At 42.1% G+C, this 13,044-nt stretch overlaps 1 protein-coding gene across 1 annotated transcript in view; it reads left to right on the plus strand.

Moving 5' to 3' along the window:
* Positions 1-505: 505 nt before the first annotated feature.
* The window catches only part of RASA2 (RAS p21 protein activator 2), a 115,154-nt gene continuing 102,615 nt past the window's right edge, over positions 506-13,044 (plus strand). The window contains exon 1 of the mRNA XM_065876095.1: positions 506-635. Within this exon, the coding sequence (XP_065732167.1) occupies positions 506-635 (130 nt within the window). The remainder of the gene's footprint in view (positions 636-13,044) is intronic.

Consider the following 13,044-nt stretch of genomic DNA (forward strand, 5'->3'; position numbering starts at 1 on the left):
GGAGTCTCTAAGGCACCTCGGCTCCTTCTGAATAAGGTAGTTTGGAGGTCCACGCAACTGTCAAATTCCATTCTCTTTTCTTCCCACAGGGAGTTCCCTTGAGCGTTAGATGTGGAAATCCGCGGACGGCGGGAGCGGGGAGTAATTCCCAGGAAGATTTGGGGAATCTCGGGAGGGCTGGTGTTTTCTCAGTGGGGTTTTGAGGCTGCTCAAAGCCACGACTCAGAGCCACACTTGGCTAGAGCCTGGGCTTTGACGGGGCCAAGAAGAGGAAAGCCAAGAGGTGGGTTCGCGCCTGGCTGCCCGGGTTCGGGGGAGCGGGGGCGGCGACTGCGGGGCCCCTGGTGGGGCGGGGGCAGGGCGGAGCGGGGCGGGGCGGGGCGAGACCGGCCGCGGCCCGGGGGGCGGGGCCAGGCGCGCGGCTCGCCCTCGCGGAGGCCGCGGCTGGGCTCCGCCTCGCCCCGCTACGCAGGCGGCGAGGCTGCGGTACAGGCCGGGCGGCACCATGGCGGCGGCGGCGGCGGCGCCTGCTGCTGCGGCTTCTTCCGATGCGTCGACTGCGACGGCAGAGCCGGAGGCCGGAGACGAGGACAGTCGCGAGGTCCGAGTGCTGCAGAGCCTGCGGGGCAAGATCTGTAAGCTGGGCCGGGGTGAGGGAGCCCACCCGGCGGCGGCGGCGGCGCCGCCGGCGGCCGCGGGACTGAAGGGGCGGCGGGCGCGTGGGGGTGGCGGCGCCGAGCCGCTCTGGGACCCCGGGGCCGAGAGGGGCCTGGGCGGGGGCCGGGCGAGGCGCGCGGGGAGGACCGGCCCGGGGAGGCTGGAAGGGGGGTGTGTTGGGGGAGGCGTCTCCCGGACGGGGCGGCGTGGGCTGAGGCTGCCCCAGTCTGGAGCGAGTGGAGAGCCGGGAATTTGCCGGAGACCGGGGAGGTGGGTGGTGGTTTGCGGGGGCAGCGCCGGCGTGAGGGGCTCGGCTTTGGGGCGCGGCCTGGACGCTGGGACGCCCCGGCCCGGGCTGCGGCTGGGGGCGTGAGCTGGGGGCGTGAGGAGCTTCCGGCTGCCCTCCTACGCAGGCCTGCGGGCGGCTGTTGGCGTCGGGAGCGGCCCGGCGGTGGGAGCCGGGCGGTAATTACCGGGAGGCGCGGCCGGAGGAGGAGGAGGGCGGGGAACTGGGGCTGGCCCGAGGGGAGGGGGCTGCTTGTTTTCTGGGTTCACGAGCCGGGGCGAGGGTGGAAAAGGCGCCCAGGGCTGGGGAAACGGGCCGCCCTGGGACTCGAGTGGCCGCCGTACGTGTGCTCGCGAGTGAGCGCTCCGGGAGGGGCTGGGGCCGGACACCTGTACTTGCCCCACCTCGCTGCGGCGGGGACTTGAATCGAGAGACAACGTGACTGACAGGGACTTAAGGCAGGATGTAGTGGCTTCCTGTGAGCAGGTCTCAAAACAGTCATCCAGCCCGCACTTAACCCACTTAATTCCTTGCTTTCTTATGCCTTTAATTGTTACTTTCGTGAGTGAGCCATCCTACTTGCCTTCACATTTTTGCTCAGAGGCCCTGAGCATTACTGTAGACAGACAGACCATTTGAATTCAGTCATTTGGACATTTATTTTTTTAAAAAATGACCCTTTGGCGTCAGATTGCCAATTTTTTCACAGTACTGTAGTTTATTCAGAGGAAACACTTTTTTTTTTTTTTTGGCTATTTGTAAGATAAGATATGTCAATACAGTTTATTTTTGCTCTGGTCGAAAATTAGCTTTGCTTTCTTGATTCAGTATCCTCAGATTGGAAATATGCTCCATGCTTCATGTTTCCTGTAAATAGCCCTTAGTCATTAGGAGTACTTTTTACTTTGTATGAAGAAAATCGAATTGCATTAAAATGGTTAACAATGCTCTTTCTTGCACAGGATGTAAAATTTTCCTCTTCCTGAATAGTGATATTATTAAGTGAGGTTGGATTTCCCCACTTGCCTTTTTAAGTTGATCCCCCTTTCAAGTATTTGGGATTTTATTAAACCTCAGAAGCAGACATGTTAAATTCTCTCACCTTTTTATTTTCAGAAGTAGTGCTGGGGTTCTTAAGAGAGTACAGTTCTTAAAACCTGGAAAAATGACACCAGAGAAGGAGATCTTGTCTATGTCTAAGATCCTAGCACAACCTACTAGGGTATAAAATCTTTTCAGTATTCAAGTTAAGTCTTATGCTTAATATTTGCATATATCTAATTTAATATTTGGGAAAACTATAAATGAATGGGCCAGAGCACCCCCCACTGATCGGATTTTTCAGATTTTCACTGCTTTACATTTTAGTGTCACTTGATGCTAGGCAGTGTCTATTGGAGCCTCGCTGATTTACATAGCTGCGGGTTGTACCATGGAACTACATATACACATATCTTGGAACCGAGAGTTAGGGTTGGGCTGTTTCCAGAAGGACTTAGCTGCCCTGCACTTTCACCTGCTCCATGGCAAAGATAGCACAGTAAGTGATATCACTGTGAGTGCAACTTGGGCCTACAAATAAGAAAACTCAACTTTGTTTTTATGGGAGAGCAACCCCACTACCTAGACTTGGAGATTGAACATCCAGCTGCTGGGAGTGATATTACCTCTTTAACCATAGTCGAAGTACTACATCTGTTATCTCAGTCAGCTTCTTGCTTTTTGAATTGCTCAGCTTATAGCTCAGGTCATGGAGTGTCTGTTTCATAGAAAAAAACCTATTAGGAAACTTACATACGAAGCTTCCCCCCATCTCCCTCTCTGTTTCTGTGCCCTCCTTTTAGCTGGTGTAATCTAGAGTTGGTTGACCTTCAGAACCCTGTGAAGAGATGCTGTTTTCTGTTTCCCTGAAACTGACATGTGGGTTTTGCAGGTTGGGGGCTGGGGGGCTGGAAGTGTCATTATTAGCAGGTGCTAAAGTCACAGAAATGGGATGATAGCGGTTCTGACTGTGCAGATATTAAGCAGCTTGGGAGTGTGGGTAACTGTGTCAGCTTTCTTTTTCACCATGCTGGGAGAGAGACCTCGGAGGAAAGCTTGATGTGCCCACGAGCCTGGAGCTGTGCTGGCAGATTCCAACTGCTGATTGAGAGCCTTTGACTTGGGGAATTGTAGATTCTTAGGTCTGAAAGTGAGCCTGAAAGGAAATGTTCTTTCTCCTGGACTTGGGTAGGACCCTTCATCTCCAGATTATTCCAGCAGATAGTGGGAGGGTTGGATTTGTATCTCTCTCAAGTTCTAGCATAGTAGTCCACAACCTTCTTTAGGCATATCACTCCAGTATTTATTAAATTTCCCATATATTTCCATATATCCCATATATTCCCCGTATACTTCACAAGGTGAAATGACATTCTGTGGTCACTTTCAAACAATCAACTGACATTAGCTAATGCAGTGTTGCTACAGTATTTGAGCTTATGTGCGGACCCTTAATTCCTTGAAGTCATACTAGTGCAGTAGGAAACCATGGCAGCTCCAAATATTAATATTCAAGAGCCAGGTTTAGTTGTTGGATGTCTTAGAGTTGTATGAACCTTTGATCAAGGAAAGCAAGGTTGTACTCCAGACTCCATCCTTTGGTCTGAACTCCTGTGCAGTGAGTGGCCGGTATGTTAGTCCTCTTGAAGCACTTTGACATTGGCCCCATCCCCCTAAAAATCCCATACACAAGTGAAAGATGGGGGTTGGGGCTTTCTCCTTTATACTTTCAGGCTTCATGCTGTTATTTTGTCATGTCCTCCTTTTTGGTTACTGCTTTTTGTTAAGTTTGCTCTTATCCAGTTAAATCATGTTGTAAAAATGTTGCTCAGAGAGCCCAGACCACCTTATGCATGGGTTGACCTGCTCAAGGGAGACCAGATTGATAAGGGAGCCAATGAGGATTTGTGTGAACGTTGAGATGTGTGGTACAGTACAAGATCTGTGGGACCACGATATGTCCCAGAACTCACGTGGTCTCCCTGTGTAGGATCCGTGGGATGTGGTTAAGTGCTTGAGTTTAGAGGCTTGGTCAGGTTAGTCACCTGAGTTTGATTCTTCACTTAATTTCTGACTTTTGTTAACCTCTATGTGTCTTTCTGTTCTTGTGGGTAAAGTGGGGGTAGTTAAAACACCTCTATCTCACAGGCTTGATTTGAGGATTAAATAAATCCCTCCCCGATCATTCTCTTCATCCCCCCAGGAACTGAATCAGATATGGGCCATCTCTTAGGAAGGAGTAATAAAGTAGTAGCTAAAAACTTTATGTTCTGGTCCAACATGTGCTGGCATTTCCTGGTGTACAAAGCTGATTAAAATCAGGAGACTTGAATTCTGTTTCATACGTTGTTAATTATTATTCATGTGACTTTAGGCAGCTCACTTACCTTTGAGCTTGTCTTCCTCACCTTTAAAATGGGAATAATGCCTCATCACTAGCCATTTTGTACATGTTGTTCCCTCTGCTTGGCCGTGTCTTCTCCTTTCTTCCACCCCATATTTATGCCAGGGAACTCCTACTCATCCTTCAGAAGCCTGCTCCATGTGATCTCCTGACCAAAGCTGTGTGTGCGGGACACTGCTACCCTCATTCCTGGAGAGAATGTGGTAGGCCTTTGTACTGCTGGGGAATCACAAGTTGTTGTTGATTTCCTTGTAACATTGTATAGAAATCATTTCTTTCCCCCATTAGACTGTGAGTTCTTCCAAGGTAGAATTCATTCTTTTTTTTGTTTGTTTGTTTGTTTTTAATGTCCAGTTGTCAGCATGGTGCCTAGAACAAAATAGGCCTTTAGAAAATGTCTTACCTCTCACTGTGTTATCCTGAGGAGGATTTGAGATATGTACTATATGTGAAAGTGTTCTGTAAATTTTACAGCTAAACAAACTAGAAGATGATAGTATTATTAAAGACAAACTACATGGGTCCGTGGCAGGAAGTTCATCCCTTTCAAAATCACAGTTCCAACTGAGCTTAGGTTTGAATTGATGCCAAAGTTGCCTTATTAGGAAAAGGATTAAATTTATCTAAATGCTCTGATTGCTTATTATTAGGGGATTGAATATTATTACCTGACTATATTCCATGAATATTGTTACTAATTGGTCCTGAGCCTGTAAGAGAAAAATCTAATAATCCCACCTTACACATTAAATATTTTTATTTGTCATGGGAGGTTTCAATTTTTTGGTAATAAAATATAAATCAAAACATTTTATTGACCAATGCGATCGAATTGAGAGGGAGAAATTAAAAAGAGTTTATTCATGCTGAGAATTCATTATAATCAGACATTTGAAATGAGATGTTATTTAATAAATTAATAGAGAGAGATTTAAAAAGGGTTTGTTCATGCTAAGAACTCATTATTGTCAGAAATTTGAAATGAGATGATGAGTTATTTAAGATGGAGGAAGAATCCATCTTTTAGATGGATGGAAATGAGAGAAAAGGGTTCTTTGTAAAAGTTCACAGAGCAGTCCGCTAATCATTTGCTCTGAGGAAGACAGGAGGTAAACCTCAATGAGTTCATAGAATTTTTCTTTTTTAACTTAGAACTCTTTGAATAGACTCTTAAGAGACTGTGGAACTAACGTAGCTGAAATAAAACTATCGTTTTATCGTTTAATCACAGATACTAATCCTATTTCTTGCTAATGTGCTTTGTGAAATTATTTGACAATAATAGCAGATTATGTTTTATCTACTAATGAAATTCTGTTTGCTTTTGAGTGCTGCTATCAGTTTTGTTATATAGTAATCAGTTAATGTAAATTAAGAAACTTTTTATGTATATTAAGAAATTTCTACAATACATATTTAGTTTTGTATGTCATTATTTTCACCAAAATCCCTAGCTAAAATAATATACTTTATAAGGCTATACCAGTAGACATGCAAACATGAATGAACAGTACTTGACAAATTTGTTACAGTGAGCTTAGTTCTAAGAATATCATTAGTGACAGAATGACTTTGGGCAAATTCTTTAACTTTGCTGAGCTTCTGTTTTCTTACTTGTAAAATGAAGGGTTTGGTTGTGGTCTTTAACATCCCGTCCAGCCCTGAGTCTTTGATTGTTGCCTTTTAACTTGAAACATTTATTAATACTTTAAGACAGTACATTGGATGCTTTTATTTTAATGCTTAAATGTGTTTAGTATACTTATTGTGTGTAATATGCACTAAGATTTATTAGATAATATTGTTTGAATCCTAACAAGTTTTTTTTTGTGACCATTACTTTATTCAGCAGTACACAATACATATCTGAGTGTGTGTTAGGGCACCACACTGGACTGTGAAATGGGCCTAAGCAGTGAATGAGATGGAAAAGGTTCTTACTAGTTTATCCTAAAGCAATAGTTGCTTTTAGACACCTGTATTCTTAGAGAATTATAAAAGTTTAGAGCTGGAAGGTAGAGAACATATCTTGTTCAGCCCCCTCATTTTGCAAATGAAGAAGTTGACACTCAGAGACTCCACTGTCACACACTTAATGGCCTGTTGGGCACTAGTCCACTACTATCAAAGTTTTTACTAAAATGCTACATAGGATGAACTCATTAGTGTGAGTGTTGCAAAAGTACTGTGTTTAATATATGAAGATTACACTGCCTATCTTAATGATAATATCCAGAAGTAGTAATAGATTTTCACTGTGCCAGCTACATCCTATCATCTGTTCCTCTTTAAGAACTTTGTAAAGTAGTTAGGGTTAGTGATGAAACTGTGGTTGTAATCTAGGTGGAGACTGAGCCTGGATGTTTACCTTTTTTTGTTATGCTCTAACTCAGCTGTTTTCAGACCTAACTGCCCATCGGTGTTACCTGTGAACTTAAAAAGTTCTGATGCCCAGGGCTTTACTCCAGACCTACTAAATCAGAATTTCTGGGGTGGTACCTGGGCACCTGTAGGTTTAAAACATTCCACAGGGTTTGTTAATGGGCAGCTAGGATGGTGAGCCTCTGCTTTTGCCCATTGAACAGACTAGCCACCAACTACCTGAATGTTAGCAACCTGCTGTGCGTGACCATTTAAAGGGTACCAGCGACTTCCCTGGTGGTCCAGTGGTTAAGACTCTGCGCTCCCAATGTAGGGGGCACGGGTTCAATCCCTGATCGGAGAAGATCCTGCATGCCGCGTGGCATGGCAAAAACAAAAACCAAAAAAAGAATAAAGGGTACCAGTAGAAAGTTTGGTGTGATCACAGGGAGGTTTTCAATTGATTATTTTTAAAGGTTTATTTGTTCATTTGATTAGATAGTACAAATACTTGGTACAAAATTCAAAAGGTACATAAGGGTATACATTAAAAAGTTAATTTTTCTCACTTCTTTTATTCCCCTAGCCATTCCCTCTTCAGAAGCAAGCATTACCAATTAATTTCTTTCGTATGCATACAGAGATTATTTAAGCATTTATACTTAAATGTGTGAGTATTAACATCTCTGTCTCACCAATATACATATCATAACAAAATATACACGTTTGCATCTTGCCTTTTTACACTTAATAGTAGCTTGACGATTTTTCATAAATATATGTGTGTATATATGGGGGGGAGGGAGGGAGGGGGAACTGCCTCATTTTTTTAACAGCTGCATAAAATTTCATCATCTCTATATACCACAATTTATTTAGCCAGTCCCCTGGACTGGACATTTAGATTATTTCCAGTTTTTGCTATTACAAACATTACTGCAATAAATAATTTTGTAGGTATTTTATTTTTCATATGAATGCATGTGTCTGTAGAATAAATTCCTAGATGTTAAATTGATGAATTGAGTGGTATGTGCATTTTTATGCTCAAAGGACAGTGGCAAATTGCTTTTCATAGAAACTATAACAGTTTGTGCTCCCAGCAGCAATATATGAATGCCTGTTTCTTTATACCCCCATAGTGTGTATTTTAAAACTTCTTGATCTTTACTGGTCTGTAAGATGAAAAGGAACACCTAATATTTAGTTTTAATTTGCACTTCTAAATGAGGTTGAGGATTTCTTCATAATTTTTTAAACACATTTATTTATTTTTATTTTTGGCTGTGTTGGGTCTTTGTTGCTGCGCGCGGGCTTTCTCTAGTTGCGGTGAGCGGGGGCTACTCTTTGTTGCGGTGTGCGGGCTGCTTATTGTGGTGGCTTCTCTTGTTGCAGAGCACGGGCTCTAGGCACATGGGCTTCAGTAGTTGTGGCTCACGGGCTCTAGAGCGCAGGCTTAGTAGTTGTGGCGCAGGGGCTTAGTTGCTCCGCGGCATGTGGGATCTTCCTGGACCAGGGCTCGAACACTGTACCCTGCATTGGCAGGCGGATTCTTAACCATTGCACCACCAGGGAAGCCCCTTTCTTCATATTTTTAAGAGCCATTTTTTCCCCCATTTTTTGGTGTTTATTTGGTTTGCCTTTTTCCCTGCTGGATTATCAGTCATCTTACTGATTTGTGGGAATGCTTCATGCAGTAAGGAAGTTAGCTATCTTTTTAGCGGAAAGATTTTTTTAAATTTAGATTCTTTGGCTGATGTCTCTGTTTATTCTTGAGGAGAATTTGGTTATGAGATCCAGTGAGGGCAGTCTTTGTTTCATCTACGTATATAATTTCTGATATTAGAATAGAGATGGAAAAAGAATTGTTTGAGGAAAAGTAAATGAAGACTTAACTATAAACAGGAGCTAAAAGATAAACAATAGATTGGGAGAAGATACTTGCAGCAAATCCTAGAGGAAAAAGAAAACACTTATATAACACTTATACTGTGCCAGGCACTGTTTTAAAGCACGTTAAGTCCAATAAAGATGTTTGAAAAAAAAAAAAGATAAAGCACTTTAAGTATATTAACTAACCTAATCCTCATGGTGACTCTATAAGTACAGTTATTATTCACATTTTTACAGATGAGGAAACTGAGGTGCGGAGGTCTTAGTGTAACTGAACCTTAGTTTAACTGAGGCTAAACTAAGTAACTTGTCAAGATGAGACAGTGAGTGAGCCATGGGCAGACTGGCTCTGTTACTCTTAACCTGCTATCTATACTCCTTATTTGTTAGTGTCCAGAGTATATAAAAAGTTCATCCAAATTTTAAAAAGGAAAAGGCCATTAGAAAAATAAAGGATATGAATAGGCATTCCACAGAAAAGAAGATACAAAAGGCCAGTAAACATAAGAAAATACTGGAAAGGTTTAACAAAAATTAATCAGGGAAATACAGATTTTAAAAAGTCATCAGTTTGTGAAAAAAGAAGAACTCATTGCTTTCAGTATTTGGTGAGGGTTTAGGGAAACAGGTACTTTCTTCACTGTTGCTTGAATTTTAAACTGGAAAGCAGTGTTGGAGAGCATTTTGGCAATATCTGTTAAAAATTTAAGTGTGTATACCCTGTGCATTTCTACTTCTACATATCTGCCCTACAGAAACACACGGTTGCAGAAGAGGTATATACAAACATGTTTAATATTACCTTGTTGGTAAAACAATACAGAGGCAATTTAAGTGTCCATCAGTAGGATGATGGCTAAGTAGTATGTTCATAAACATATTTTATAACACACACACACACACACACACACTCCATTTACATGCACCTGTGTGGGTGCCACTTCTTTATATCTAGGTGCCACTTTTTAAAAAAATTTTTTAAAAAACTCTGGATCATGATTGAGTCCCATTTTGGCTTCCTGGATGCTGTTATCAGAAATAGTAGCCTTATCCCATATATGGCTAAAAAGAATGAGATATATCTATAGTATGAAAGGAAAGAACTTCAAGAGGTATCGTTGAATAAGAAAGAAGCCAGTTGTTAGGGTGGTATGTATAGTTACATGTGACTTCTGTATATGTATATGGAAAAATGCACAGAAAGATGTTTGAAAAGATAAACAACATTGGTTATGTCAGTGGTGGACAAAGGGAATTGGCCTTATAAAGGTTTACTTTTCTGGAGAGTGTATTTATGTATGAGGTATGTTATCAAAAAATGACTATTTGTATAAGTGAATTTGATACAATATTTGTCTTACTCTGTGAGAGCCTCTCTTTCTCTAACTGTTGAAGACTATCCTATCTGCAAAAATAAGGGCAACCAAATGTTAGGTTGGGTAACATTTTGAGTGCACATAGAAATAAAGTCAATTTTTCTGTCAATTTTTTGGGTAACTTTTAATTTTGATATAACTTCACACACACAAAACTGTAAGAGTAATACGGTGGATTCTCATATGCTCTGCCTGTTTTCACCAATTGTTTGTATTCAGAAAGTTGACTTTAAAAAAATTCAGTATTTTGTTTCAGAGGAATATAGTAAAAAGAATAATTTTGATCCCTTAAAATATTGTTAACATTTGTGTGAGTGGTACGGAACCTATTCGTTTTGAATTTGGGCAGTTTTATTTTTTTATTTTATTAAATGTTTATTTATTTGGTTGTGCTGGAACTTAGGTGTGGCTCACGGGCTCCTTAATTGTGGCACGTGGCCTTCTTAGTTGTGGCATGCCAACTCTTAGTTGCCGCATGCATGTGGGATCTCGTTCGCTGACCAGGAGTCGAACCCAGGCCGCCTGCATTGGGAGCTCGAAGTCTTAACCACTGTGCCACCAGGGAAGTCCCTAGACAGTTTTATTTTATAAAAAAATTTTCTTGGTAGATGGGGAAAGTGAACTAACATTTATTGAGTATTTACTCTTTTCCAGGTACTCTGTTAGGATACTTTGTAAATTATTTCATTTAATCCAATTTCATGAAGAAGTTTGTTATTAATTCCTATTTTAGCAAAGAAGCAGATGGAAAGGTTATTTGCTCAGGGTTCAAAGGGGCAGGGGCAGGTATTCAGAAGGTCTTTAAGATGCCAAGGTCCATGTCCTTTTCTCTACCAAGTTGCCTGTGAGTTGGTATATTGGGAAGAACTGATGAGTACATTTCTGTTGTCAAGAAGTTAATAATGATCCCTAAATTGGTTATGGTCTAATGTCAATAAAATTAGAATGTTGGAATGCTATAAAAATTTATCTTTAGTACTGTTTTTGGGTTTCACAAAAAATGTTATTCTTCTGTCTACTTGGCTGTGCTCATGTGGGTTTGTGCATGTTAACGGTTCTCTTAGAAAACACACCCTTGCACACACACACACCCCATATACATGCACCTGTGTGGGTGCTACTTCTTTATATCTAGGTGCCATTTTTTTTTTTTTTTTGAAAAACTCTGTATCATGACTGAGTCCCATTTTGGTTTCCTGGTTGCTGTTATCAGAAATAGTAGCCTTATCCCATATATGGCCTGTCCATGTAGCCCTTAGTTCTGTCATCACCTGGCTTTGGGCCTTTCATTTGCTTGCCATACTAGTCTCTCTTGGTCAGCTTAGGAGCCTTTAAGTTTCTTGTAGCTGTAGGGACCATTGGCCTATCCTAGGAGAGATTTCTGCCATATGTGCTTCAGAGTTTGGTTTGCTACTTGAGAAGGGGGCTGTAGGGAGCTTAGGGATCAGCACACGTTCAAAACTGAAACCAGAAGTGGGCAAGGCAAACCACAGGAAGATCCTGCCTGCAACTTGGTGACGTCTCTCTATAACCCATGGAGGTTTCCTGGCAATACCTTGCGAAACTTGCCTTTTCATGTACAGTAGTTTCCTAACTTCTTGCTCTGGCCTAAGCTTCAGTCGGAGGTGATTAATATGATAGCAATATAGATAACTGTATGATAATTATTATGCACATGACTTGTGTAAAACAATTGGCCCCTAACTGTGTTCTGTAGACTTTCACACTGAGGAGCTGCATCTTACCTAGTAGGGCATTTTTGAGGAGTTGCCATGGAATTCATGCTTTAACCTTGACTTTATGCCTTGTCAAGAGTTGTACTTTATGTTGTTCAGGTTTTATAACCACAAGACAGTTCTTTGCTCACTGAGTTTAGGCTAACCACCTAAACTATACTGGATTCCTGGAGTCCTTTGCCCACTCAAGTGCTCACTCAGTGCTATTACCTCGTTTATGTTTTACTGGTGATTGCACGGTACCTTATTTCCGTGATGGAGTAGGAGTGCAGTGTTAGTGAAACTTTATTATTCCCTGTTTCTTTTTTTTTTTGCGGTACTCGGGCCTCTCACTGTTGTGGCCTCTCCCGTTGTGGAGCACAGGCTCCAGACACGCAGGCTCAGCGGCCATGGCTCACGGGCCCAGCCGCTCCGCGGCATGTGGGATCCTCCCGGACTGGGGCACGAACCCGCGCCCCCTGCATCGGCAGGTAGACTCTCAACCACTGTGCCACCAGGGAAGCCCCTATTCCCTGTTTCTTTAACCTCCAGGTCCCAGGTTGATATCATAGTGCCTGTTCTTCCATAGAACCAGATTTCTGCTAGGAATTATGTAATGTGTTGATATTTTTTTTAAGATGACCAGTTGAGTGGGATTATAGAATCTCAGATTATATTTTTAAAGGTAATTTATCATTTATTGGGAGTAAGAAAAGTTGCTTGACAATCTAGTTATCTGATTATGTTAATTTATGCATTGGAAAACCCTACTTACTAGTAGATACTCCAGCAGTCACCATATGCCTATTGGTGTCTCATTCTCTGCCTCAGTAGTATCACAAATATAAACGTATAACTTCCCAGTGGTGCTTTCGAGATGACAACTAGACAGCGGAATAACAGCTATGTAACTTTCTTATCTTCAGTGGTTCTTAGGTACCCCCCCCCTTTTTTGTTACTGTATACCTGGGGCAATCCGACATACTCTGAAGAGGGTGAATAGGAAACCTTTTGGAAGGTCATGTGTGATTACGGCAGTTTTTCTCTTCCTTTCTCCATTGAGCACTGTAAAAAATGAACGAGAGAGAGCTCTTCTGTAAGATTTCTTTATAGGAAATATTTATTAGGTATCTAGAAATTGAATGAAAATGTAGCATTTTGAAAACATGATTTTCTGCTACTTTTCTAGTAATCACCTAACCTCTCTGAGCCTCAGCTTCCTTTTGTATAAATTCGTAATGGTAGTTATTCTAATCTTACAGAGTGGTTGTGGGAAGATTGGATGACTTGCTATAGTGCCTGGCACGTTGT

The sequence above is a fragment of the Phocoena phocoena genome, chromosome 4 (genome assembly GCF_963924675.1).
Source record: "Phocoena phocoena chromosome 4, mPhoPho1.1, whole genome shotgun sequence".
Classification (NCBI taxonomy): domain Eukaryota; kingdom Metazoa; phylum Chordata; class Mammalia; order Artiodactyla; family Phocoenidae; genus Phocoena; species Phocoena phocoena.